Source organism: Setaria viridis, chromosome 9 (assembly GCF_005286985.2).
Source record: "Setaria viridis chromosome 9, Setaria_viridis_v4.0, whole genome shotgun sequence".
NCBI lineage: Eukaryota > Viridiplantae > Streptophyta > Magnoliopsida > Poales > Poaceae > Setaria > Setaria viridis.
This window is the reverse complement of record NC_048271.2, coordinates 44,684,636-44,712,537: the sequence shown is the minus strand read 5'-3', so window position 1 is coordinate 44,712,537 and position 27,902 is coordinate 44,684,636. Positions and strand designations below refer to the sequence as shown.

The following is a 27,902-nucleotide window of genomic DNA, read 5'->3' as shown; positions in this document are numbered from 1 at the left end:
GATTTCTTGCCTTCCGATAGAAGAGCGCGTTACTCTGCGAACCGGCACAAGGCTCCGGAGGGGAATGTTTTCTACTTTTCTCTGATTCTCTTTCCGAGCTAAGCGCAGTGCGTCCTCTTCACAGTAACAGCACCTCCAAAAGTACCTTAAAAATAAAATTCCAAAAATTTATTTTAGGATCTTAAAAAACTATTGGTGAAAAAATATCCTTCCAACCAATTCAAAAAAAATGATCCAAAAAGATGCAATTGCTGTCAACACTTAACTTTTCCCCTACGTGAATAGACTTGCGACTTTTTTTTTCCTCCGCCATTTTTCCGGACTCGGATGGAGTCGGATTGGAATGCGAAAAATGAGCACCATTTTTTCATCTCGTTCCCAAATCTAATTATTGGAAGTGTTATTAGGCACGCTTGGAGATGCTTTGAGAGCCTGCTCACTTTCTAGGACCCTATACTCTCCGTCTTTAAATATAAGACGTGATTTTACTTCAGCATCGACGATTTGCAGATTTTCATGTTAAATATTGGTCAGAGATTTATAAATGTAATCTCAGAATCTCGTAATACTTTTCTCGTTTATTCAAGCAATACTAATGAATTGTAGCATGATTGTTGTACACTCTACTTGATAGAATAAATTATTGTAAGAAAAAAATGTAAGCATCATGCTCGGCTTGTTGGTGTACGTAAAGTTGGGGGCCTGCACCTTGTTCAATTTGGATGACTAGGCCTTCAAAATCAACAAGTTGATACAATACGTTGAATCATTCAACCCCGTTTCATAATTTTAATTATTTCACTGGCTCACGATAAATATCTACCTTGAATGATTCATGCTTCCAACATCACAGGGCATGTGCCCTCCACCCCCATTGTTTTGATGGCTCGGTCGCAAAACTAACTTCTCTAATTTCTGATGTAGGACACTTTGAGTATGTCGATTTTACCTAGCTTACTTTTACCTTAACTTAATTTACCATTGTTATTCCCTACAGCTACTGTTTTTCGTTTGATGGTGTCTACACCATAAAGCTCACTTCTTGTGCTGGTGGGATCAACACAGAGCTTTTCCCTTTTAACCATATATGTTGGGTCTTAATTTTAGCCTTTCCTTTTGATTTCTATACACGATATGATTGTCGCCCCTCTCATAAATGATAGCAATAAAAAAAATTTAATGATTCTTATCAAATACTTTGTCACTAGTGTTATTAGTCCTGTTTGGAATAGTTTAAATCCTGCTTATGACCAAAATAAGTTGGAACTAGTAGCCAAACGACACAATTTTTTACAGTTTCTTCTAGCCGTGCTTCTCCCTACCGCTCCCGTTTATACTAAAACACAGAAGTTGGGTCTTCCCAGGGAAGCGTTTTTTCTATTTTTGTGCAGCTTATTTGAGAAGCGCTCCCCCACCACTATACCAAACAGGACCATTGTATTCATGTATCCCGCTGATATGTCACGATTTGCCGTTTGACAAGGATGAATTCTCTCGGTCTAGGACTTTTTCGTCTACAAACAATGTTGAAAAATCTCGGTTGTTTGATGATATTGTTGCTCTTGATAAGATTAATCAGGTTAATATGGTTGCTCCGATCTTCTTCTAAATATTGATAGCTTCCACACCTACCCTCGGACAAGGTGGTGGCCATCGCAGTTGCCGCTGTCCTATTGGTGTCACCGTTCTCGTTCCATCGCTCACTATCAGTAACTTGGTTCCTAGGGGGGGGAAAATCATCAGGTGTTCCATGGCATCACTTTTTTATAAGATTAATGAGGCTAATAATGATGATAGAGGGTCATCACGCCAAACTAAATACCTACCATTTTCTTTCTCAATATTGGTATTTTCATACCTACCTCTACACAATGTGGCACTATCATGTCAATTGGCAGTGTCTCACTGATGTTGCTATCTCCTCTTCCACTGCCGGTAGTCAATGACGCCCACCACCTCTTTATACTGGTCAGCTAGGTCAAAGAAAACCTCATGTATTTTGTGCAATGTAATATCTCATTCTTATAAATATATATCGGTAGTTGTCCATATCTTTGAGAAAAATACCACCACTTTAGTAATAGCTCGTGGACACTGCTAGACCAACTTACTTTTTATCCACACCTCTCTCTAACTGCAAAGCCTATGCTGCCATGCTAACTCCAGGGTTTCAGGTGAACGAGAAAGAGGCGGCGACAACAACTACAACTAGCAATCGTGGGTTTCGTCTCCACATGTATTAAAAGAGGGCCGTGGTGAGCTTGATGGTGTGTTTGGGTGGGAGGATGGGAGGGGACAAAATAGGGTAATCCTGCTTTACATATGTGTTTGGTTCGAAGTCAGGTAGGACAGGACAACATCAAGAGGAGAATGCTCCTCTGAAACAGGGGACGGATGGCGACACAAGATGAGGCGAGTGGCATGGGACGAGGTGGGCGGCTCCTGGTGGCCTGGGGAAGGAAGACAGCGAGGCGAAGCATATCAGGGCAGTAGCATGAATAGGGCGAGGCAGGCGCGCACGGAGATGGGACGAGGCAGAGAGACGCAGTGGGGCGAGCTTGAACGGCGATCGCCGAGGAGGACGGGCGGCCACCATGGCCGTCCTCTTCGAGCCACTTACAATTTACCCTCGCAGTTTTGAGTGGATTATAACTGGAGTCCACAATTTACACGAAGAAACTGCATACTTTTCATCTCTCGCCCAAATAATAAACTTGATCATTCCGTCCCTCCAACCAAATTACGAGTGGATCGTGCCATCCCTAATTCCTAAAAAGAAAGATGATCATGTCCCATCACGCTTCGACTCCAACCAAACATGAATCTTCGGGGATCCTGGCCTGGTGGGCAAAACAAAGAGAGAGATCATTCGCTAGTGTGTGCACGCTGCAGTTCCTCCATCCAGCACTGGTTTGGCGCCGTGGCGCGCAGCAGCGCGCCGCGCGGCCCCGACCCGACCCGCTGCCGCACCGAAAGAGGGCGACTTGTTTCGCTCGTCCCCGTGGGCGCTCACATGCTGCTACGGTAATAGCCTCCTACTAGGCTCTAGCCCTCTCCCTCCAGATCCCACTCCACTCCACTGCCCCCACCCCACCACGAAACACGGCAGCGGCAGCCTGCGTGCCTGTCTATCCACCCTTCCTCCTCCAGCCTCCGGGCCCCGGACACCCCGCGCGCGCGCTCGCGCGGACAAGACGGGGAGAGCGGGCAGCGAGGGAGGCGGGGGGGAGCGGCGCCGGCCTCGCAATGCAGCAGCACCCGGAGCCCGCCGATCCGCCGGGGCGGGCCTTCCCGCCCCCGCCGGCGCCAGCGCCCGCGGCCGCGCGCGGGGCGTACCACCGCCGGGCCAGATCTGAGGTCGCCTTCCGCCTCCCGGACGACCTCGGCCTCGGCGGCGGCGCCGGCCCCGACGGCGACGGCTTCGACGAGATCGGCTCCGAGGACGACCTCTTCTCCACCTTCATGGACATCGAGAAGATCTCCTCCTCCGGGCCCTCCGACCGCGACCGCGACCGCGCCGCCGAGACCTCCTCGCCGCCGCGGCCCAAGCACCGCCACAGCAGCTCCGTCGACGGCTCGGGCCTCTTCTTCTCGCCCGGCGTCGGCGGCGGAGCGGGGAAGGACGCCGCGGCGTCGCTGGCCGAGGTCATGGAGGCCAAGAAGGCCATGAGCCCCGAGCAGCTGGCCGAGCTCGCCGCCATTGACCCCAAGCGCGCCAAGAGGTGCAGCCTCCTCGATCTCTCCCCATCCCTACCCGTCCATCCCCTTAGTTACCGTTTACCGTGCTCGGCATTGCTACTCAGGCCTGGTCTCAGTCGCCGAGCGATCGGCTTAGTCCAGTGATTGTCGGTAGAGAAATGGTCGTATACTGGATCAATTCTTTCGTTTCTCCGAGGTGGCGAGTAATTGGCTCAGGCGTTGAGGACAATCATGCGTGCATGCTTTTGATGGAAATGCCTGGTGGTTGAAGGAAAGATGCGCATCTGCGCCTTCTTTTATCCTCTGCGGGCACTGTGTATGGATTGATGGCATTTGTTGGTTGGTTGGGGGTTGGGAGTTAAGGTACTAGTGGTAGTGCTTTAGCGTTCGGTTGGTGGGATTATGGATAGATGTTTGTTTCTCCAAGGGTGAGGCTTGTGCTTTTTCTATGCCTTTTGCTGGGTGTTGGGGGGTTGATCCTTTCATGATGATTGGGAAAAGGGGGTGGGCAAAAAAAAAAGGTGACCAGAGTTCACTTAATTTCTTACCTAGGTTATATTTCCCGGTTGTAATTTGAGGATTTACTGCTGAAGTGCTGGCTGGATTGCTGGTTTCAAGGATTATATTGCTTAGTTTCGTCACTTGTGAAGGATGATAGATAAATGCCAGCTTGTTGGGTGAGGGTGAGACTAAGAGAAAGTGAAGCAGATTCAACTAAAGTGTCATTGCAGGTTATTAGAACTATCTGGCTATATTGATATTGAAAGGCAGGAGTGCACGACCATTGAAAGCTACCCATTCAAATCAGAAAAATTATCCAGGCTCTAATCTTGCTTGTCTATTTTATCTATGTTTGAAACTCTGAACAATTATTAATTGTCATTGCTAGAAGTTGTAGTAGCGAATCGCAAATAATGTTATAAGTAGTTGGATTTTTCATCTCTAAGAATCACATGCTGTAATCATGTTACCAATGGCAGGGATTTCCCTAATAATAAATAATATTATCTAAACTGTGCAGTTGATAATTTGTATCCACTGTTTACAGTTAAATTCTTAATGCTTCAAAATTATACGGCATCATTACCGGTTTTCATCTTTGTACTTCCCAGACATTCCAATTGTTTGATTTGCAAAGGTAATAAAAATGACACTCCTAAATATGCTGTGGATGTATGTTGCACCCAGAGTTCAATTTAGTCAGATATAAAACAATTGGATTTTCATGGATTGAATTGTTCAACCTGTATCATCTTTTTCAACGAAGCTCCTGCTTTTGCTTGAAAAGTAATTGGAAATGTAGAATGTGCTGGCTGTTTGCAGTATGATCCATCTGCACGGGTTCTGATCCATTATTACTCTAAATTAATATTGGAAAAGAGGAATTGAAGGCATAAATGAATTATAGTCAGTTTGTGGCTAATGATCCATGCATGATTTTGTGTTCTGTTCCTGTAATCATTTCTTCCAATTCATTGAAGTCTACAGTAATGTTTTTTTTATTCATTTTCATGCAGAATTCTAGCTAACAGACAATCAGCGGCTAGATCAAAAGAAAGAAAGGCTCGTTATATAACAGAACTTGAGCGAAAGGTTCAAACTCTTCAGACTGAAGCCACCACCCTTTCAGCACAGCTCACACTATTTCAGGTACATCTATCTGTTACCTCATGGATATCAGGTCAAGTTTAAGTTCATTCTATTTCTGAAAGTGGCATCTTTTAGGAGCAAAATGATTATTTCACTTTGCAATCATTTTAACAAAAATGGATCTATCCCTTGAGCATCAATTAAATTGCAGCTCTTTTGCATCTAGCTCAATGGTTTTCTTGTGATCTTCTGACAACTTGTGCAGCTGTATGGACTAGGATCTAGGACAGTGCACATGCTGTGATCAGTCTAAGCATCCCTTCCATTAGATATCAAATTCTAGTGTTGTGAAAAATTTGAAGAATTATATGTTGATGATCTGTATGTGGGTTTAATTTATGTTGATTGTCAACTTTGACTGTCAGCATCTAGTTATTGATATATTTTATTTGGTTGGCTGTTGAAGTATTGTATAGTTGCTGGTTTGTTTATACTGTTCTATTGAATTGCTGGATGACCTTTATATGTTGCCTTCAATCTCTTGCAGAGAGACACAACTGGACTTTCTGCAGAAAATGCAGAGCTCAAGATAAGGTTGCAGGCCATGGAGCAACAGGCTCAACTGCGTGATGGTGAGCATTGCCCCTGTTATTGAAGATAATATAATTTATTTGTCTAGTTTTTCTATACATGTGTCAATTTACTGCAACTTATATATTGTGCGATGAGCTAGAGTGACTTACAATGTAGAATATGGTGCTAACTATATTTTTCCAACGTAGAACAATTAATTACTGGAATTTGCATTATGAGAAGTTATGTGTTCTACTTGTACATTCTAAACAGACAATCTGATGTATTTTGCAGCTCTGAATGATGCACTGAAGCAGGAGCTGGAGAGGCTTAAGCTTGCTACTGGTGAGACGACCAATACCAGTGAGACATATAACATGAGATTTCAACATGTTCCATACAACTCTTCCTTCTTCCTGCTTTCCCAGCAAAATACAGCCTCACACCCAGGTAGCGCCCAGTTGGCACCACCGTTCCACCCACCTCATCCCAATGTGCCAAACCACCAGATGCTGTCCCACCCACACACTCTCCCAGACATAATGCAGCAAGACTCTCTTGGACGGCTGCAGGGTTTGGACATTGGAAAGGGGCCTCTGGTTGTGAAGTCAGAGAGCAGCTCGATCTCTGCAAGTGAAAGCAGCAGCACCTTCTAACGAGGCCCACCCATCAGAATCCGCAGTTTCATTTAGATCCCTTTGTTCATAGCCTGACATCCTTGCGGTGCTTTCTGTTCTGTAAGCTTATTTTTTTATTCAATTCATTCGTTTAGTTGAAAGTGTTCGTAATCGCACGGGCAGATCAATCTGTGTTGTAGACATGATCCTGGAACTCTTCACGTCTGTTTGTTTTGGTTCAATTCCTGTGTGCCGTTTAATCAGGGCGTTTGGAGTGGAGTTCTCTGATGATACTGTGTTGTTTTAACTTTTTTAGCCATGTTGACTTGAGCTCCATGGATTCTCATGCATGTATTCTTGTGCTGCCAAAGCTAGTTTAATCCATGTATACTCTGATTGATGAAGTGTTGTCGCTTTGAGGAACTTCAAGCGGGTGTCAACATCCGCGACTAAAGAGCAAAAATTTGATGGTCATGTTGGAGAGGACCATCTACCTATCACTTGGTTTAGACTATCGAATCCTATCACCTCAGTATCACCTCAGTTTGGTTTAGACTATCGAATCCTAAAATTAGGAATCATTGATCATCCAACTATCGAAACCGTTACCTCAGTTTGGTTTAGACCATCGAATCCTAAAATTAGGAATCATTGATCATCCAACTATCGAAACTGTTCATATTTTGCCGCTATTGAAACCGTTCATATTTGGCCGCCATCGAGCTGTTTTGTTAGGTGGTTTTGGTGATGTAGACGTTAAAACTAGGAATCATTGATCATCCAACTATCAAAATCGTTCATATTTGACCATTGAGCTATTTTGCTAGGTGGTTTTGGCGATGTGGATGCCACGAGCCCACCACTCTCTCCTCTCTCTCTTTCTCGCTCAAATCCTCGCCGGCCGTCTTGCTCTCCGCCGCCGCAAGCTACCCGCCCTAGCGTCTCCCCCGCGCCTCGCGTATGAGTGGTAGGCTCAGAGACGGCTCCAGTGGCTTAGGTGCGCGCTGGCGGAGCCGGCGCAGCAGCCTCGGCTCCGATGACGTGATCGTCGTTGCCGCCGTCACCGACGACGCCTGCTGCTTCCGCAGCCGGAGAAGATCCCGCCACCTCCGCGCGCGGGATCTTGGGCTCCTTGCCGCCGGCAACAGCCACGCTCCTCGCCGCCACCTCAGAAACGCGACTGCCGAGGGGCGGGAGGTGCGACGCGGGGCGAGGCCGCGATGACGTCCCGGTGCGCCGAAGCGGTGGTGGTAGCGCATAGGAGGCACGACCCCCGGCCTCTAGCGGCGGCGGCGCGCAGGGGGGGAGAGAAGGGGAAGGGAGAAAGAGGAGAGAGTATAGAAAAAGAGCTGACGTGGGGCCCACTGCTATGTGTCAGCCACACGTTAGTAAAATCACCCATCAAAACCATCAAATGGCCAAATATAGACGATTTTGATAGTTGGGTGGCTAATAATTCCTAGTTTTGCGGTTCGACGGTCGAATTCAAATTGAGGCGATAGTTGGATAGCTAATAAATGGACTTCTTCCTATCGGAGATTACACCTTTTAGTTTTGTTTCTATGGTTATATTACACTTTTTGGTTTTGCTTATACGGTTATAAGAGCATCTCCAGCATATTATCAATCCTTCTCCCTAATACTAGAAATATGTCCTTTTGGTAATGAGAGGTGCTTTAGTAGATTACCAATCCGATTTCCATTCAAAAAGATTTTGGTGATCACCAAACACACCTACCTCTCACCGAAATGAAGGGGATTCATCCCTCTATCCTATTCATGGGTATGAGGTGTTTTGGTAATCTGTTAAAGCACTAGTAAAAAAATGTTATTGGTGAAGGAGGGAAAAATGTATTGACGATTGAGGATGAGTAATCTGCTGAAAATGGTCTGAGTTGTGCAAGATTGGGAATTGTATCGTTCTTTCCTACGAACTCTGCTTCACGTACGGTGGCTTCTTCGACCCTGCGCTGTTGGTCCGTATGATGGTGGTTAGAGCGGATGTGTATTAGCAAATGTGTTTAATGACGTGGAGCATGTTTCTAATAACATGTACTTTATATCCTGATAAAAAAACGTATGCAAATGCCCACAAAAAAATTTATGCAAATGTTAAACCGAATAAGCCTAGGCACCTGTTTGCACAAAATCGGCATGTAAGAAAAGCATAAACCCTAATTTAATCCCAAACCAAAAGAAAAGTTACAAAAGCGAAGCTGAGGCGGCCCGTTGCTAGTGTCGCACTGTCGCCGCATCTCTCTCTACCGCCTCTCCCGGTATCTCCTGGAGGCGGCGGCGGAGGCGAGGCCGCGAGGGTGAGATGGCGGCGGCGGTGTCGCGCGACGACGAGCTGGTGATCAAGTCACCCAACGACCAGCGCTCCTACCGCCTCCTCCGCCTCGCCAACGGCCTCTGCGCCCTCCTCGTACACGACCCTGAGATCTACGCCGACGGTTACCTGCCTCAGGCGTCCAAGGCTCACGAAGACGAGGAGATGCAGGAGGAAGAGGGTGAGGACGACGAGGAGAGCGATGAAGACGACGAAGAGTACAGTGACGAGGAGGGTGATGACGACGATGGAGAGGATGAGGAGGATGAGGAAGAGGGTGGGAGCGAGCCGAAGAGGAGGAAGGAGAAGGGTGGCGCCGATCCAATCGTTAAGAAGGTAGTGATGGATTTTCTCTTGTTCAACCATTACTTTGTTAACTTAAAATCTGCGGTGAATGTCATATAATGTTACTATCGAACTCTAGGATCTTGTTTGATTTAGTGAATCATAACCATTGTAACGAGCACTTCATCTTTTATTCAAGTTTTGGAGTGTTTTTTTGTTCGGACCTGATATCAGTTTAGTTGGTTGGTGCTCTTTAGCTGTCAAGAGTAATTTGTTGAGATTGAGGTGATGCAGTTCCGTAATGAACGAAGTGCTCAGTAACATGAGTTTAACATATGGTGTAAATTCATCATGACTTGATGTGGGGCTATGGTGTGAGAGGCATTACTCAGTTTTAGGGCAATTTAATTTTCATGGTTTGATGAGGAAGAAGTTCCTTGTTGGGAGTTCTGCGCCATTGTAGAAGTTGCTAAACGTTTCCGCCATTCGTACAAAATGACACATTGTGTTTCAGGCTGCTGCTGCAATGTGTGTTGGAATTGGAAGTTTCGCCGACCCCCCGAAGGCACAGGGCTTAGCACATTTTCTAGGTATATGATCTTTCTCTGTCCTATTGTATCTACCTTACATTGCCTGCTCATGCAATTGAAAGCTTTCTCTCTTCTGTTAGTTAAATGAAAGGTGGATTTGATCGGACATCATCAGTTATTAAATCTGAATTTTAATGAACTTTCTCAGTTGCTGATCTGAAAGAGTGCTATCATTTTGCAGAGCACATGCTTTTTATGGGGAGTTCTGAATTTCCAGATGAAAATGAGGTTTGTACATCGTGCATTCTCTTGCCCCTTCCTTTTATTTTTATGTTTGGCAACATCTTAGATTGGCTGTACTGATAAAATATTATGGGTTTAGACTGTCAGTTCTTTCATTTTTGTTTCCATCACATGTTCCGCTGTGGAGTATGTTTTAAACTCTTAGTGAGAGTGCACCAAAGTATTTTGATAGTGTATAGAGGTGATATAGCGAGAACAACATACTCTGCTGTTTTTATCAACACAAAGTTATTTTTTTGATTGCTCAAACTATGTTTGTCTGAAATGCACTGGCATACATGACCACAGAAGATGTCTTATAAAGCACGAGATAGAACAGCCATTGTATTGATTTGCCTAACATATCTTGATACTAAGATAAAATATTGTGAGTGACAATTTTTTTTGTGTTATAGCAGTATGCTGTGGACATGATCAAACAATTTTTTAGCGCATCTTGATCCTAAGATTTCAAAAGATAACAGCCAAAACAAGATTCATCCTTCCTTTCTGTCCATTAGAGAATTTTGTGTTGGACTTCATATTGTACTCCGTCTTCTGTATAGTTTTCAATTTTGCTGGGATGTTAAGCTAACTGCCAGAAGCTCACCCTTTGGGTGTCGTTTTTGGCGAAAGTTAAGTCAAAAGGTCTGCATTCTCTCCATGGCATCTCCATATGCATCATTGACTTATTATGACCAAATAATCCTTGCGCAAGTTGCCAAAGTACTAGCAGGAAGGTACTTCAATCTGTTTCTTTTTGAGTATTCAGTCTTGAAAGCAATGGAGATTGCGTGGAAATAGTAGATTGATTAATTGAGAGATAGATGTTACATATATAATAGGGGTTATCTTTGCGTACAGTTAAAATACACCTCAGAAACAGTATGAAGGTGTAAGGCTTATTTAATAGAACATGAAACCTAGCACGTTAGGCTTATTTGGAAATGACAATGAGTTTATTTTGAAGCGCTAGTACTCATTAGTTATTACTCATAGCAGTAGTACTGCAAATGCGTGCCAGAGCTTGAACAATCACATACCCTTATCCACCATGGTGGTCTTACAGTAGAATGATAGCTACGATGTCCTTGCAAAGTGTTGTTGCACTTATGTATTTTATTTGGTCATCCTACTGCCTCCGTCCCTGATTTGAGTTGATGACTTTTCTTATGTAGTATGACAGCTACCTGTCCAAACATGGTGGTGCGTCCAATGCTTTCACTGAAACTGAGTACACATGCTACCATTTTGAGGTCAAACGGGAGTATCTAAAGGGAGCCTTGGACAGGTAGCTCTAATCCATTAACTATTCTTCATTCTATTGTTTTCTTCGTAGATGAATTCTGTATTACAGTCTGAAACTTATATTTGGTTCTGATTCCATCCTTAGATTTTCTCAGTTCTTTGTATCACCTCTTGTTAAGGCGGAAGCAATGGACCGTGAGATATTAGCAGTGGACTCAGGTCTGTGGTTATCTTGTTCTGGCTAGCCTCTGCTATTTTCTTGGCTCTTCGAATAACATTGTATATTTGCCTGTACGATTATATTGCATCAGAATTTAATCAAGTTCTGCAAAGTGATAGCTGCCGCCTTTCCCAACTTCAGTCCCATACCTGTTCTCAAGGGCACCCTTTGAACAGATTTACCTGGGGTATGTTCATCAGCTAGACATATTTTTGAACGAAATCAGTTTAACACTCTCACGTTGTGCTATTCGTTGAACTGCATTTGGACTGATATTATCCAATAGGCAACAAGAAAAGCTTAGTTGACGCGATGGGCAGTGGAATCAATCTAAGAGAAGAGATTTTACAGATGTACATGAGAAACTACCACGGAGGAGCGATGAAGCTGGTTATAATTGGAGGAGGTGAGCCTCGATCTTATTCTGATTGTAAATCATATCCATGAGTTTGTGCTCTTGCTCTTTAACTATTTAGCTTTTATGATACACTTGTTTCAGAACCCCTTGACATTCTAGAAGGCTGGACCATGGAACTATTTAGCAAGGTTAAAGCTGGTCCTCTGTTGGATATGACTCCAAAGACTGACATGCCATTTTGGAAGTCAGGGAAGCTATACAAGTTAGAGGCTGTTAGAGATGTGCATAGCCTTTTCTTGTCATGGACACTTCCTTGCTTGCACAAGGAATACATGAAAAAGCCAGAAGATTATTTAGCACATCTCCTTGGTCATGGTAAAACACATGCACTTTCATCATTGTTCTTCATTTCTTCAATGAGGTTAATGTAGCTTGATACTTAAATGCTAAGCATGCGATTTGTCTTCCATATGCATACTGTCAATGATTGTCACAACCCCCTCCCCTGGAGTTCTCAAGCTGTTCACTAGCAAAACTTACACCTTTCCATGTTCCTAACATTACACAACTCCCTTTTCATAAGATAGTTGCAATCATTTTACCTGGTTAGGATGGATGCTACTGAAATTTGTGGAAGTAATTGTAGCTATGCACTACACATGCGGTGGTTTGCTATATCCCTTTATTGTGCTGAGTGCTCTTTTATCTCATATTAGCCTCTAGAATTTCTTTTTGAATTTTCATTGTGTGCTTGTCTTCTAGGAATCTCTTTCCATTGTTGAATCAAATTATCAAATTATAATGAAAATGATCAAATGCATTTGATAGTTATTTACTTAGTTTAATGTGAATTTGAAGCAGATATAGCAAACTTTCCTTATGATCCTAACAACAGGTTATTTTGTTTTTATTTTCAGAGGGCAAGGGAAGCTTGCTTTATTTCTTGAAAGCTAAAGGTTGGGCAAGTTCATTGAGTGCTGGTGTCGGAAGTGGAGGATCAGAACGGTCCTCGTATGCCTACATCTTTGAAATGTCTATCCACCTTACTGATTCAGGGCTGAAAAATGTATGCAGATTATCCAATGTTTCTTTTTTTTTTTGAAAACTGTAAAGCGGGGGAGGCCCCCACTGTGAAATATATTAAAAAGAAAGAAGGAATTGTACATGATAACGACAAAAGGGGCACCAAAGTACCCTAAAAAGGAAAAAGCTTCAGGAAAGAGCTAAACAGGCTACATCTCCTCTTCCCTTCCAAACAAACCATCAGAACCAAGACAAAGCTCAAACCTGCTATAAACCTTCACTGATGTTAGTTATCATGCTGTTACTTTAACTGGGTTAAGTGAATGCATGCCTTTTTGGAAGAATCACATAGCTTGTTTTCATGTTTTATTTTTACTATGTTATTGGCCTTTAGAAAGTGCATTTGTGATATTATTTTTTTTAGATATTGCTACTTTATTTGCCGTACCCTTCTATAATATTGGACATCATGTACTTTTTGCAGGTATTTGAGGTCATTGGTTCTGTGTACCAATACATAAAGTTGCTTAAGCAGTCTGAGCCACAAGAATGGATATTTAAGGAACTTCAGGACATTGGAAACATGGAGTTCAGATTCGCAGAAGAGCAACCTCCAGATGATTATGCAGTTGATCTTGCAGGTCTTAACCTTTTCTTTTCATACTTGTTTCTCTTTAGTTTATGTAGCAGTGCCATGTTTACTGAGTTTTTCTCTGCAGAAAATATGCTTTTTTATTCTGAGAAGCACATTGTTTGTGGAGAGTATATACATGAGGACTGGGATCCGGAATTAGTCAAGCATGCTTTGTGTTTCTTCAATCCGGATAACATGAGAGTTGACGTACTCAGTAGATCATTTGATAAGCAGTCACAAGGTAATCTTTTTATGATGCCATTTTCTGCATTTTGATTGTCTTGTATCTTAAAGCACCTTTGCTTCTGTGACAAGCTAGTGAACACTCGTTTATGCAAAATGCACTGTTACCTATATATTGTCTTTTGTAGCTATCACATAGGCTGCTCTTGGATGTGTCTTTTCAGCGCACTTTCGTTTTACTGCTCTTGGGTATAACATTATTGGGAGGCATATTCTTTAAACATAATAGCAAAATCTTACTAAAATTATCTAAATGGATTTTGCAGCACTACACAGCACAACTGCTAGCTGACCCATAACTTTATAACCAAAGACCCTTGTAGTCTAAGTTCGTGAATAATCACAATATGTACCCTAAATTTATGAGTAGCAAGATAGAAAAGTCTGCATTCAGTATACATAAAAACAACTCAGCCCAGCTCTTAAGGTGGGTGTCTGCGCATCTCCTGTATGCATGCATTTGTAGTTAGTAAGGAATGGCAAGCCCTGAGGCGTTATACCTTTGTGGCTTGTAGGTTTCTGTAGCACTGCATTGATTTTTACCATCCTTGACTTGGCTGCATAAATTTCCCATTATGGGTTCATTCTATTTGTATAATTATTTTAGAGATCAGCTTGCTGGAGTTGCTACTTTCAAACTTTTAATGACATAACAACAGTAGCTAAAGGGTAGTCATGAGAACAAGTATCAGTTCAATTGCATCTTCTTGCTTGATTGCCTTGTGAGTTTGCAATTCTAATGCAGTTTGTTGCATGCAGCTATTCAGTGTGAGCCATGGTTTGGTTCACAGTACATTGAGGAGGACATCCCATCATCTTTGATTGAAAGTTGGCGAAATCCTGTACAAATAGATCCTAATTTACATTTACCTAGGAAGAATGAATTTATTCCAGGGGACTTCACTCTGCGAAACGCAAACTATCCTAGATCCTCAAGTGATGATAACCCTCGTTGCATTGTGGATGAGCCATTCATAAAGCTCTGGTACAAGATGGACATGACATTTAATGTCCCTCGTGCGAACACTTACTTTTTGATTTCTGTCAATGATGGCTGTAGCAGCCTCGAAAACTCTGTTCTGACAGAGCTGTTCGCAAACCTTCTCAAAGATGAACTTAATGAGGTCCTTTATCAGGTTGGTATTGTTGAATTTGTCTACTTCTCTAATCATATGACAGAAGTCTGCTCTTGTTATGCCAACATTGAACCCCAAATTCACCTTCTAGATTGGTACATTGAATACGTTTTTACAAATTGTGTTGTGGTTACTTTCATTTCTTTTTTGATTCTTTTTTCTATTAAACTGAATCCTAATAACAATGAAGAGAACTAGATATGGAGTAAATGGGAAGATCCAAGTTAGGATGGGTATCTGCAGAGGATGCTAATGTAATGTTCTTCATGTGAGGATTTGGTGATATGTCTCAAGAGTAATATTCCTTAAAATTATGATGAATCTGCTGTTAGTTGCTAAACATCTCATATGCTATTGTGCATGTGCTTGGGGAGTTCTTTTTTCATCACTCATTCAATATTTTAAAAAAATGCTGTGCTACCACGTACTAAAGCCTGAATCCCTATTAGTTGCCTTGGTCCTCTGATGATATCAGAGAATTGGAAGTCCACAATACCAACCTTATATTTTTCTTCTGTTTGGTATCTACAGTTTTATTTCCTCTGTTAATTCTGTTTACCTATCTTATCTGTTTTTTGATTTATTACACTCCACTTTCTCAGGCTTATGTTGCCTTTTGATTTATTACTCCTCACTTTCTCAGGCTTATATTGCCTTTTGATTTATTACTCTCCGCTTTCCCAGGCTTATGTGGCTAAACTGGAGACTTCGATGTCTGTTGTTGGTAGCAATCTTGAGATAAAGCTTTATGGTTACAATGATAAGCTTCCAACCCTGCTGTCCAACATCTTGTCTGCTTTTCGATCCTTTTCTCCGAAGACAGATAGGTTTGAGGTAATGTATTTTATGTAGAACTTCTTTTGAAATAGGGCTGTCAGAATGTTTTTGAGTTCTGATGCTTGCTTGGAAGTCTTAGCTTTGCTGTGTGAACCTTTTATTTTAGCCTTTTAGGTAACATGACAAATGGCATATGATGAAAGTCCCAGAATTATCAGTGCTAATTTCTGTACATCCATTATAAGTTTTCCTCCCCTTATGAGTGGAACTTCTGTGCAACAATACATTTCCTTGGAGAATGGAATTTTTTAAGCTTAAAAAAAATCATATATCCAATTGACAAGCAGGTTTTGGTACTCCCTTTAATTTGCACATTGCTATTTTCTGACTATGTGCCACAAAAAGTGATTGGACTTGTCTTTCTTTTTTGGGTTTCATATTTCTGAATCTGTTTGTTTGTTTATCTCCTTTTGCTTCTCTGAAAGAGTTTTCATGACATTGTCTTATTTCTGGGCCTAGTTATTTTCCGGTGACAAAAATTGCCAACAAGCTTGTCCCTAAATGCTTGTTTAACCATGTTCCATAAGAGTTGTTTCTGGGCTCTGCTTCGGTTTGTTGCACCTGGCAACTGGCAACCATAGTCTATGGATTTTTTCCACTGGTAGCTTGGAGCGAGCAAGGTGCTAGCTTGAACTTTTTTCACCTTAGCTGCTAGTTTTAGCAAACTTATATGCTTTTCTATCTCCTCTTATGCCTGCTAGTTAACTTCTGTAAGAGTTGAAATAATATTTCCAGAAGATGCCAACAATTTAATGAACTTCTGCATGATGGTATTTCATCTGATATTTCACCTTGCTTTCACCAGGTCATCAAGGAAGATTTGGAAAGAGCTTACAAGAACACTAACATGAAGCCTATGAGCCATTCTACCTACTTGAGGCTACAAGTCTTGCGTGAAATATTTTGGGATGTTGATGAAAAACTCGAAGTTCTTATGAACTTAACATTTACTGATCTAGTAACATTTGTACCGAAGATCCTTTCCCAGGTACGAAGTCAATGACCTCCATTGTGTTACATTCTTTCTCTCCAGTACTTCTGCTACCACCTTTTCTTAATGATGTTTGAAGATGAAGGATGTCTGTTGACAAGTGTGTTTCTGATAAAGAATGCTTTTACTAGTCTTTTGTTCCATGCTACCTTGTTTTCTAGACAATGTAAAACCACTCTCTGTTTGCACATATGCAGTTACACATTGAGGGACTCTGTCATGGCAACCTGTCTGAAGAGGAGGCAATTAATATATCAAAAATATTCCGCAATACTTTGTCAGCTCAGACACTGCCAGAGGAAGCAAGGCATGGTGTACGAGTTATTTGCATCCCTAATGGTGCAAACTTCGTTAGAAGTGTGCGCGTGAAGAATGATCTTGAAGAAAATTCTGTGGTTGAGGTGTGGTTTTATTCTGATATATAGTACAGCCCTTTTTGCGTGTTCTCTATAGATGTGATTGGAATGTCTGATTATATGGTAACAGCGTCCCTGCTGGCAACATTCTTTTATCTGTTCTGGAAGGCTATCCATGAACAATGCAACCACATTCTGAAAGGGTGCACCTCTAAATTAGGCTAGTACCTGTTCTTAGAATGATACGTGGTGTTTAGGTAGTAGGGGCTCATGTCAGTGACACATTAGATGGTCTTTTCCTGCTCGATGGCTTTTGCTAGTACTGAGCAATGTTTCACACAAAAGGATTAATTTCAAACAAGTGCAGCCCAGCTGAAACCTGGGAACCCTGCATTATTTCTTTCCTTAAGGGTGATAATATAGCGTTCTAATGTATGCTTATTATTGTCAGGTCTATTTCCCAATTGAGCAAGACATTGGAAAGGAGGCAACAAGGCTCAGGGCTATTACAGATCTTTTTAGCAGCATTATTGAAGAACCTTGCTTTGATCAGTTGAGGTATAATATCACACTTTGTTATTTAGATGAGTTAGAGTAACTAATGTCATCCTGCTCCACGATACAATAACTGCACTCACATAATTGTTATATGAAGAATATAGTTATTTACAAATATGCTGGTTTAGGACTTTACTTATTTTTCCTGGAAAGATTATAAACTTGTCTACTGTAATTTTAAATGTCTTTATTAATTAATTTTCTTGCTATTCTTAATAGAACGAAGGAGCAACTTGGCTATACTGTGGACTCTAGCCCACGGATGACTTACCGGATGTTGGCTTACTGTTTTCGAGTTATGTCCTCCAAATACAGCCCTATTTACCTGCAAAGTCGGATTGATAACTTCATCAACAGTCTATCTACTCTGCTGGTATGGTTCTATGATTCTGCCGTATTTTGGAACATCTCTTCTTTAGGGCATGTATACAAAGACACTTCAAGAGAGAGCACAAGTGCTACATCATCAAGCGTCTATACAAGAGTCCTAGCCTACAGAAGGACCAACTATTTTATGATGCTTAAATAGCTCGATAATTTAGGAGCCTGCTTAAGCATTCCTCAGTCCAATACGTGCACAGTATGCTCAAGCGGTTTTACTTGGCCCCAAACGCCTGCCACCACTTTTCACATGATGCCCAAATGAAATGCTGAATGCCTAATCAAGGTTTGGTTTGGCCCACAAGCGCCCGCGCTCCCTAATGCTGGCTTACACCATGGCAAGGGGATTAAATACCGCTAAGCGTCCGCTAAGCATCCTGTGTTGCATGTGGCCTTAGTCGCTTATTATATTAGTCTATTTTTTTATTTGCATCTGACGGACAGTGTAGGCTAATCTGCATGCTCCCTCCATTCCAAATTATAGTTCACTTTAGCTTGTCCTATGTCAAGCTTCTCTAACTTTGACCGAGTTTATTGGAAAAGGAACCAATATAACATACAATTATTTCATTAAATCCACCATGAAATATATCTTGATAGTGCATTTATTTGGTACTATAGATGTTAATATATGTTTCTAAAAACTTGGTCAAAGTTAGAGCAGTTTGATTTAGGACAAAGTTAAAATGAACTATTTTGGAACGGAGAGAGTACTTCAATTACTAAATATCAGAATTGACATGGCCTTATGCAAACTTCCTTTAACTTAAGAGTTACTTCATGTTCTATTCATGAGGTCCAGAAACTCTAAGAAAATATCTCAAAGCGCATGCTATTTTGTGTTGGCAATGGCCAAGGTAAGCTCCCTGAGCTCACCCTCAAACACACGCACACTCTAGAGCTGGAGGTAGGAGAAGGGGATAGGAGAACAGAGCACACACACAAACTGAATCAATTGGTGCTGCTGAACTACTTGAGCTGCAGCTGCTCATCTACTCTTTATAGAGCACAAAGGCAAAGTAGAGTACACAAAGCTATGAGCGTATCTACCAACTACACTACCAACTACCAGTACTATGTACAAGACAGGGCATACTGCCCACTACTCATGGCACTGCTGCCTTATACGGCAGGCAGTGGCCATACAGCCGGCCAAGGAGCTCTACCTGCTCCATTGACTAACATTTTGTTCATATATGGCTGTGGAATTTCAACATTTACATGTTGTTCTATCCATTTTCCTGCCTCTCCTTTTTTGGGCCAAACTACATTGTTTCTGGAAGCTGGAAAACCATTAAAATTTTCATCTAATAATTTTATCCTCGTGCTTCAACACGTGTGTACTCAGGACGGGCTCGACGATGAGACTTTCGAGCACCATAGAAGTGGTTTAATAGCTGATAAACTGGAAAAGGAACCTTCCCTTAGCTACCAAACTGGTGATTATTGGTCTCAGATTGTTGATAAAAGGTACTATTTCTTTTCCCACATATCCTGCTTTTTTTTTTGAACTGAAGCCAGCAGGTTACTTGCCGTCATTGTATTGATAGAGAAGGTAAAAACATGAAATAGAAAACAACAATTACAAACACTCATCCACCACTTCACCCGACAACGACTGTTGGGAGACAACATATCCTGCTTTTGAAAAGTATTGCATGAAAATTTGTGGAACTACTGTTTTGGTCAAGCATTGAAACCATTGCTATGATGATTAGTGCATGTTTGAAGAAAATGAAAACAAAATAGTATTATGAAATGTCATGCCTGCAAGGAAAAAAAACTTCTGGTCCTCAAAAGAGAACCATGCAGTGCTGTAACAAAGCATGAGTGATTATCAGACTTACATTGGCCTACGGCTGTTGCTATTGCGTAAAATTGAGGGATTGTGCTTAAAACTAGCATCGCTGTTTGGATTTTGTACCTCGTGGGTTCAAAAAGGACTTCTGTTTTTGTCCGATCACTTCTCTACCTTCTTACACTCCCACCACTGCTGCTGCCTGGCATGCTCAACAAAACAGCATGAGTGTTAGGCCATAGCTGCAGCAGATGAGGCTGATGACGTAGTTGAAGTCATTGCCAGCACCACGCACCTGTGTCCACGTCAGGTGCCATGGAGTCATGCCGAACAGCAAAACCTGCTTAACCTGTGTGATAATGAGCTCTGGTAAAAAGTGATCCGGTTTAAGGAAGAGAGAGGGTTTTATGTAAACAAAAATAACATTAGGGAGTTACTAGCGAACTCTGGACATCATGCATCATTTGGTTACCTGTGGTATTTTAAACATCTTTTTGTGGTAGTCTAGTATGGAAATTGGTCAGCCTTTAATTAAGGTTTGTAAATGTAGTATTCTTTGAAAAATATTGACTTAAGATGTATCATTGTATGCGTGCTTTAACAAGACTTCCATTTGCTTTGGACGACCCTGAAATTAAACCTTATTATTTCTGCTTTGGTGCACCAAAATGACTAGATGTATCCTGGTATGATGTTGTGGACCTGTAGGTACCTGTTTGATATGCCAAAACTGGAAGCTGAAGAGCTTCGGACGATTCAGAAGGCTGATGTTATCGCTTGGTACAATACATACATAAGATCATCGGCTCCAAAGCGTAGGCGACTAGCAATCCATGTGTATGGTTGCAACTCGGACATTGCTGAGGCTGCCAAACTCCAGGAACAGTCATGGACTGTAATTGATGATGTTAAATCGTTGAAGGTTTCGTCTCAATTTTATTCAAGCCTCTGCTGAGGGAAGGATGGCACTAGGTGCAAAATCACAAATGCCTACATATGAACATCTCCTACAGATGAAGGCGTGTGTGGATGGCTGGATGAACATTTTGGACGTTCCTGAGGCCTGCCAAGGTGCAAAAGCGTCATGACAAATGGCTCAGGCTCCCACTGCTGATCAACCGCCATGTGAACCTGTAGATGGTCTACAGGCAAGAAACTGAAGAGCATCATTGCAGTTTGACCTATTCAGTATCAACCCATTATTTCTTAGTTGGGTAAGAACTAGTATAGGGTTTTGTTGTGCATCTTGCGATTTCATTTTTGAAAAAACAAAATATGTTTTATTTCTACTTTACGCCAAAAAAATATTTTTCTCCAATTTGGCGTTGTAATTCATGGATATATATGAAAAATCTCCTTTGAGGAATCAATATAGTTAACTTTTCCATATATATAAGATGGTCGGAATCGATGAATCGATCCTGAGAATTGTGTGACAGTACAAATGTGGCATTGTTTCTACTTTATTATGCCAAAAAGTGTTGATTTCTCCAATTTGACCCTGTAATTCATGGATATATACCTTTGAGGGAGCATATTATGTACTTGGAACATATTTATAAGGTGGTTGGAATCGATACTCAAAATTTTGGAAGACAGTATTATCTCAGTTCAATAAGCTCATTATGTGGACCTGATTCGTGCCGCCATCGTAGCAGGATTGGTGCATGGTTTGATGCTGCCGCTGCGACTGCGAGGTGGCTCACCGTTTGCCCACGGGAACCGGAACACCTGTTTGAAGGCTTCTCAGCATGTCCAACTATGGTCCTCATAACCCGTCTTAAATCTCAAATTATAGGTTGTTTATATTTTTCTAGATTTATAGATGCTTGTATGCATTTAGATATATTATATTTAGATGCATATAAATACCTATAAACCTAGAAAAATCAAAACAACTTATAATTTGGGACGGAGGAGCAAGTCATAGATGTCGCGTACATAGGTCATCTTCTGCACACCATCGTGTTCTGCTCGATGTAAAACTTCATTGAAGTTACCAATACACACTCAAGTCAAGGCAAAGCTATAGATATCGCATACATGGGCCATCTTCTGCACACCATTGTGTTCCGTTTGATGTTAAACTTCATTGAAGTCACCAATACGCAAACGCGATGATGACTTTATGTGTTTCAATAAATCCCACGCCTTGAATCGTTCACTAGTTTGAGCCTCATTCTTCCACTGCGGCGCTAACTGTTTACAGAAAAGCATAATAGAAAGGGCAGTTGTTCTGACAGACAAAGTTAATGGGCCCAAATTAGGCCCAGTAAGCAACATGAATTAAGCACAATGGCCCAGAGCTCCAGGCTCCACGAGAGGCAAAACGCGGCCTCGCTCTCTCAGAGTGTCTCCCTGACTCCCCCGCGATGTCGCGTGCGGCCACTAGATTTTTCCTGACGCGGTCGCTGCTCCCACTTCCCCTCCCAAAGTGGCAGCGGCGGCGGGGGCGGCTGGGGTCTAGCATTCTCGCGGCGAGGGCTTTCTCCATGGCGGCCTCGGGGTTCGGGGGTGGCGATACGTTCCGGCTCTCGGCCGCGCCGGGTGCCGGCGCGCTGAAGCTGCACAAGGGCGACATCACCCTCTGGACCGTCGACGGCGCCACTGACGCCATCGTAAGTGTCCCGCGCCTCGTTCCCCATGCTGTCGTTTGCGTTCGCGGTTAGGGCGCGATCCTGATTCCGAACATATGCTTGGTGATTCGATTGATTTTGGTGATAGCGTGGGCGTGCACCAGTACCTGCAGATTCCAAATCGATTGACTGGTACGATCTTAGTTTATGGTAGGAGGACATTTTGATTCCGGAAGCTGGTTATAAAGTTCGGTGGTGAATTTTAGATCAGGTTGAACGGGATGAGTTAGACAGAGACACTTCCATTTGTTTAATCCGAATCAGTTGCTTCCGCGGATAAATGATTACATCACCCTTAACCTTGTGTGCATGCATATATTCTATTGCAATCTTATCCACTATCTTCAGCTTGGTGGAATGACTATGACTATATCTAGTAGATGGTTTACATTTCCTGGCTGCAGCCTAGTGCCTGCCTGGCTTCTGAAAATGGAAACTATGGCACTTTGGTTTAAATTGATCTGTGTGGCCTGATCCCGTTGGACAATATTCTAGAAATGGGATCTGAACCAAGTATGCATGTGATCAGTAGCGAATACGGATAGAGTATGATAATGATTCTATAATCCTGAGCCTTTTAACTAAACTGAAAACATACAGATCTAAAACAGAAATGCCTAACCTAGCCAGCTATCATCTTATGGAAAGAAACCTCGCTAGGTTTGTCGCCAGTTTCAACAGATTTTATAGGCCATCACCTATTGTGACAAATGCAATATGGTTGATAATTCAAATTACCTATGATCTATGTTGTGGTTATATATTTTAACAATTGTGCTGCTACTTTGAAGAATGACCTTCCATTTTTGTTATAAAGCATGATGCTATTGTTGTTGTTTTTTGCTCTATTTCATCCCTATATGTAATCGGAAAATGAGGGAGATAGCTGGCATTTATTTTGCAGGTTAATGCTGCTAATGAGCGTATGCTAGGAGGTGGAGGTGTTGATGGAGGTAACAAGTAATAGCATGCTATCAAGAACTGCTATAATTTAATTTATCTTTGATGGACTATCTAATATAAATTTTGAATCCTTATCTCAGCTATACATCGAGCTGCTGGATCAGAATTAGTAGAAGCATGCCGCAAAGTTCCAGAGGTCAAACCAGGAGTTCGTTGCCCGACTGGAGAAGCTAGGATTACTCCGTTAGTACCTTGTCTTATTCATTTCGGTTATTTCGTAACAAATTGGAATGATCCCTTCTAAAGTCTACATATTTCCTCACTCGATATTAAATGTGCGCAGAGCTTTCAAGCTTCCTGTGTCCCGAGTGATTCACACTGTTGGGCCCATATATGACATGGACAAGCATCCTGAGGTGTCACTAAAGAATGCCTATGAGTAAGTCATCATCTTTGAATTTTAAAAGAAAGCTGTGCTTGTTGCTGAATCACTGAAAAACTATGTTGAACTGCTTGTGGTAATTGCAGAAATAGTTTGAAGCTTGCTAAAGAGAATGGCATTCAGTATATTGCATTCCCTGCTATATCTTGTGGTATTTTCCGGTATGTGCCAAGTTTAGTTATCTCTCATGTACCTAACTTTTGTGCGCTTGGGTCCTTTTCTGTTTGCAGGATCTAATTTGTAAATTTTGACTTGACTTCTAATGCAGTTATCCTCCCGAAGAAGCGTCAAAAATAGCTGTTTCTACTGCACAACAATTTTCAGATGATATCAAAGAGGTTAGCTGCAGTTCTACTTCTAAACTTTTCATATTTCAGTAATATACATCTGTGGAACTTGGAGTCGGATACTCAAAGAGTCATAATGCCATTGGTACAACTAACTATAGAACACAGATAAATAGACCGAATGTGTATAACCACAACTGCTATGGACTTTTAGTTCTGGAAAAGTGGACAAACTATAATGATCATGTGTTTCTATAAATATGAAAGTATTTTTCAGTGCCCCTTTTGCTATGAAGGCTTGTCAATTATTTTGATTAAACATATAGATAATTCAGTGTGAAATATATGTGCAGGTGCATTTTGTTCTGTTTTCGGATGATCTGTACGAGATTTGGCGCAAGACTGCTCAGGAGATGCTTTCACAATTTGAGTAATGAATGGTCTTATAGTTTATGATGGCTGCTATCCTGTGTAACAATACAACTATATGATTGTATCGAACGACATTTTAATCTTTAACCATGTCTTGCACTTGTGGTATAACGTCCAATGAATAAGGTTTGGCGAAATTGAGAAGCGCTTTCAATTATTAGTCACTTTATTTTATAATACTGACGAAAGAGCAACTACCTGTCAGATACCCAGTTTGCCGTGTGTTTACCAATTGTCATCTCACATGGAGAAGAGTAACCGTTAAACTGGTTCAGGGCTGAGTTGACTGCTGACACATACTCCCGTTATAAATTGTAGGTCGTTTTAGCATTTTTAGTGTATAGTTTTTGCTATACGTTTAGATACAGTGTATATTTAAATATATAATAATATCTATGAAATTAAAAAATCAAAACAACCTACAATTTGAAATGAAACGGAGGGAGTGGGTTTTAACTTTGTTCGCTGGTTTGCTTATGCCTTACACGAGTTCAATGATAATTTCATCAGCATCATAGTCAATTTAAAAGTAACATAATGCTAACATTTGCAGTAGGTTCACTTGTCAGATGGCACGATATCATATAGCCTGACAAGCTTATGGAATCACTTCCACATTCCCATGATAACTGCTTTGTGCTAAAAAATACTCCCTCCGTTCTCCGTTCTAAATTATAAGTCATTCCAATTTTCTAAATTAATAAGTCATTCCAATTTTTTTGAAGAGTCAAATCATATCAAGTTTGACTAAATTTATACAATAAAATATTAATATTCATGATACCAAATAAGTACCAATTAGTTTCTTTAAATATATTTTCATAGTAAAATTATTCGGTGCTATAAATCTTTGTGATCCTCTCTATAATTTTTATAATTTTGATCAAATAAATATAAAATGAATTTTTATAATTTTGATCAAATAAATATAAAATGGTTTGACTTTCTTTCAAGAAAGTTAAAATGACTTATAATTTGGAACGGAGGGAGTAGCAATCTTCAGCTCAGGTTGTTGAAAAAAGCTGACAGAAAACTACACGAGCTATATATTTCTGCATACCTTTTCGTCTCAAACTTTATTGCTCTTGAGTAAATTGCAACGGTATCTACAGCAGGCTACATTTCTTTTCTATTTTCCTAAATCTCAAGTTTCACGCCACGTAAGGTCTAAGAATGTAGGTACAAAATTACTTGAGTAGCTTCACATGCTCACGTTTTCGAGTATCAGTCTTCTTTCTCTCTCATAAAGCTTCTCGGTAGTCTACTGATCACATTTTCGTCAACTATCTTGTAATGCCTTGATATGTTCCGGTGGACCATCCCCGCATACCTATCCACATGGCCCTGGTATTTGTTGTACAATGCAGGTATTGTGACCAAACCAATGGTTCCTGTCGTGCATCCATCGCAGAATTAGCACTATAATTCAGATGAACGAAAGAAAGAAATAAGATTCTGCCTGCCCCTTGATACTGTATATTCCTAAATGTGTAAGGTACAATAGTGAGCTTGAATTATGATACATGCAGAACATACCTATGTAAGCAAGAGTGATAGAAGAGCAGAAATTGCCGATCACAGATAACATCCAAAGGACAAGCACAACCTGTGAAGAGAATTTTCTGTCTCAGCAACTACAGGAATACCAAATAATCAACAAGGATAAGTGACTGCATGATGGCTAACCTGGAAAAAGAGCCGGAAGTCATTGCCAAGAGTAATATCATGCGCTATCATTAGCATGTTGTTAACTTTGACGCGGAATGAAGCTGCAGCGTTGCTAACCATCTCCTCTGATAAAACTAACTCTGGTAGTGGCCTAGGCTGCCTGCAAATAATTGACAAGTAAGAAAGCCACTAAAAGGCATTTCCATCAAAATTTGAAATAGAAGGAATTGGGTTCCTTACCTATTTAGCAATCCAGCTATTTTAACCCGTATGAACTGCACAATTATCAAGATGAGAAATATATCACAGCAGATAGTCAAGAATGACAGCCCAGACTTCTCAAACAACAACCATGCCATAGTAGCACCAAATATAACACCAAATGTAACACGCCCTCGCCTCCATAAGATGATATCAGCAGCTGAAAAGGCAGGAATTAATAGTGAGACAAATGGATGACCTGCTGCACTTTATTAGGACATAAAAGTAGCATATATAGCATTTAAAAATTCAAACCAAAATAAAGTGAAACTACACCTTCCTATCAAAATGCAACGATATCCAATAACCCTCAAAAAAACCTGGGTGTTTTCTTCAATTCTCTATACTCTCCATTTCTATGAGAAAAGAAAGGTTGGCCAATCCAGAAACAACTATATTCTATAGTGACAGGCAAGGGTGAATCTCAGTGCACAAGAAAATAATATCACATCCCTTGAAGCTAAGATGAGCAAACAAGTGTAGGAGAAATTGACTGTCCTCTGAGATCAAGCACGACAAGTGTGTACTACGCAGCCCAATAGGATGCAAAACTCAATATGCTGTGTATTCTTACATGACTCATCCAAATGGTTCCTAATTGCAGCAATCAAGCATCAAGTCCAATTCAGTAGAACAAGTATTTCAGGCCTGATAAGAGTTCATAACGACTAGAATACCAATTAAAACAGCATACTTTTCCCTGACTGCAAGTCCACATCCCAACACAGCACCATAGCTTCTGAACCACGACACAAACACAACATTGCCCAGCAAATCAAATCCTAGCGAGACACCATCTCTGAATTCTGCAAAGTACTAATCAACTTCCGTTGAGCACAGACACGACACGTGATGCAATCCAAAACGCCGACTGACGGCATCGGCGTTACGGCGTAATGACATCGCTATCCAAACCGGGGCTGCTAATCGCACGGCTATAACAACAGCACACGGAACCTAGCGCGCGCAACCCGGGGCACAGGGGAGGGAAGAACAACGGACCTTTCCCGCCGCCGGCGATCTGGTGGACGGAGAGCCTGTGCCCGGCGGCGGCGCCTGAGCTGCAGGGGTCGGCGGAGCCCTCGATCCCGCCGTTGGCGGCGGCCTCCGCGCCGGCGGCGTCGTCCATGCGGGAACCCAGGATTCGCGGGCGGGATCGGAGAGCGAGGAGACGACGGCGAGAGCGGTGGAGGGAATACTCCGGAGAGGCCCGGAAGGGGGGTGGGGAAGGGAAGCGGTTCGATTCTTCTCCTCCCACGACGCGGCGGCGGTAGGACCGAAGCCGAGCGAGGTCAGCACGGGTGCGCCGCCATTATTTATTTTTCCCTCCGTTTCTTTCCGTTAATTAAGCTGGTTTTGTGATGATTGATTGGGCCGCTGGGTGATTAGTGGGGCTCATCCTTTCGGCGGAGGGACGTGGTGGGCCGGATCGAGATCCGACGGCTGGTCGGCTGCGAACTTCCCTCGCTGGCTGGTGCGACACGTTGGGGAGGAAAAAGAACGGATGATCCAGTGACATGTAACTATGATTCAGACTAGGGGGTGTTTGGCTGCGGAGGCTATCATGTTACATCGGATGTTTAAA

At 41.9% G+C, this 27,902-nt stretch overlaps 4 protein-coding genes across 5 annotated transcripts; 3 read left to right on the top strand and 1 right to left on the bottom strand.

Moving 5' to 3' along the window:
* The first annotated feature begins 3,026 nt into the window (after positions 1-3,026).
* On the top strand, positions 3,027-6,767 carry LOC117840597 (transcription factor RF2b). The gene is made up of 4 exons (XM_034721117.2): positions 3,027-3,722; positions 5,217-5,349; positions 5,837-5,921; positions 6,157-6,767. The coding sequence occupies exons 1-4, from the start codon at positions 3,247-3,249 to the stop codon at positions 6,516-6,518; spliced, it is 1,056 nt and encodes a 351-aa protein (XP_034577008.1). The 5' UTR covers positions 3,027-3,246; the 3' UTR covers positions 6,519-6,767.
* A 1,926-nt stretch (positions 6,768-8,693) lies between these two features.
* On the top strand, positions 8,694-21,077 carry LOC117836775 (nardilysin-like). Its single transcript, XM_034716268.2, has 19 exons — positions 8,694-9,144; positions 9,608-9,683; positions 9,865-9,911; positions 11,084-11,196; positions 11,299-11,372; positions 11,465-11,560; positions 11,660-11,779; positions 11,873-12,106; positions 12,649-12,797; positions 13,239-13,395; positions 13,474-13,629; positions 14,391-14,767; positions 15,452-15,601; positions 16,410-16,592; positions 16,793-16,996; positions 17,403-17,509; positions 17,729-17,882; positions 19,239-19,360; positions 20,397-21,077. Exons 1-19 carry the CDS (start codon positions 8,800-8,802, stop codon positions 20,641-20,643), a joined length of 3,111 nt encoding a protein of 1,036 aa, XP_034572159.1. The 5' UTR covers positions 8,694-8,799; the 3' UTR covers positions 20,644-21,077.
* A 968-nt stretch (positions 21,078-22,045) lies between these two features.
* LOC117836776 (uncharacterized) lies at positions 22,046-24,525 on the top strand. Its single transcript, XM_034716269.2, has 7 exons — positions 22,046-22,306; positions 23,229-23,277; positions 23,368-23,470; positions 23,571-23,666; positions 23,756-23,830; positions 23,938-24,007; positions 24,310-24,525. The coding sequence occupies exons 1-7, from the start codon at positions 22,061-22,063 to the stop codon at positions 24,388-24,390; spliced, it is 720 nt and encodes a 239-aa protein (XP_034572160.1). The 5' UTR covers positions 22,046-22,060; the 3' UTR covers positions 24,391-24,525.
* Positions 24,526-25,435: 910 nt separating this feature from the next.
* On the bottom strand, positions 25,436-27,643 carry LOC117836280 (reticulon-like protein B16). 2 transcript variants are annotated; one of them, XM_034715672.2, is made up of 5 exons: positions 27,320-27,637; positions 26,297-26,477; positions 26,075-26,216; positions 25,925-25,994; positions 25,436-25,779 (listed from the first exon to the last, which is right to left on the bottom strand). In XM_034715672.2, the coding sequence occupies exons 1-5, from the start codon at positions 27,444-27,446 to the stop codon at positions 25,613-25,615; spliced, it is 687 nt and encodes a 228-aa protein (XP_034571563.1). In that variant the 5' UTR covers positions 27,447-27,637; the 3' UTR covers positions 25,436-25,612. The 2 variants fall into 2 exon arrangements, with proteins under 2 accessions (XP_034571563.1, XP_034571564.1); XM_034715673.2 differs by having other exon boundaries at positions 25,671-25,807; positions 27,320-27,643.
* Between the last annotated feature and the right edge of the window lie 259 nt (positions 27,644-27,902).

Bases quoted from the DNA above. Each gene is read 5' to 3' on its own strand.
- LOC117836776 (XM_034716269.2), top strand. From the start codon at position 22,061: ATGTCGCGTGCGGCCACTAGATTTTTCCTGACGCGGTCGCTGCTCCCA. The intron at 23,278-23,367 runs GTAACAAGTAAT...TCCTTATCTCAG, and splicing joins AGGTGGAGGTGTTGATGGAG to CTATACATCGAGCTGCTGGA. The intron at 23,831-23,937 runs GTATGTGCCAAG...CTTCTAATGCAG, and splicing joins ATATCTTGTGGTATTTTCCG to TTATCCTCCCGAAGAAGCGT.
- LOC117840597 (XM_034721117.2), top strand. From the start codon at position 3,247: ATGCAGCAGCACCCGGAGCCCGCCGATCCGCCGGGGCGGGCCTTCCCG. The intron at 3,723-5,216 runs GTGCAGCCTCCT...ATTTTCATGCAG, and splicing joins GACCCCAAGCGCGCCAAGAG to AATTCTAGCTAACAGACAAT. The intron at 5,350-5,836 runs GTACATCTATCT...AATCTCTTGCAG, and splicing joins CACAGCTCACACTATTTCAG to AGAGACACAACTGGACTTTC.
- LOC117836280 (XM_034715672.2), bottom strand. From the start codon at position 27,446: ATGGACGACGCCGCCGGCGCGGAGGCCGCCGCCAACGGCGGGATCGAG. The intron at 25,995-26,074 runs GTTAGCCATCAT...TTCTCTTCACAG, and splicing joins ACTTCCGGCTCTTTTTCCAG to GTTGTGCTTGTCCTTTGGAT. The intron at 25,780-25,924 runs GTATGTTCTGCA...GATGCACGACAG, and splicing joins TATCACTCTTGCTTACATAG to GAACCATTGGTTTGGTCACA.
- LOC117836775 (XM_034716268.2), top strand. From the start codon at position 8,800: ATGGCGGCGGCGGTGTCGCGCGACGACGAGCTGGTGATCAAGTCACCC. The intron at 11,197-11,298 runs GTAGCTCTAATC...TTCCATCCTTAG, and splicing joins CTAAAGGGAGCCTTGGACAG to ATTTTCTCAGTTCTTTGTAT. The intron at 11,373-11,464 runs GTCTGTGGTTAT...ATATTGCATCAG, and splicing joins GATATTAGCAGTGGACTCAG to AATTTAATCAAGTTCTGCAA.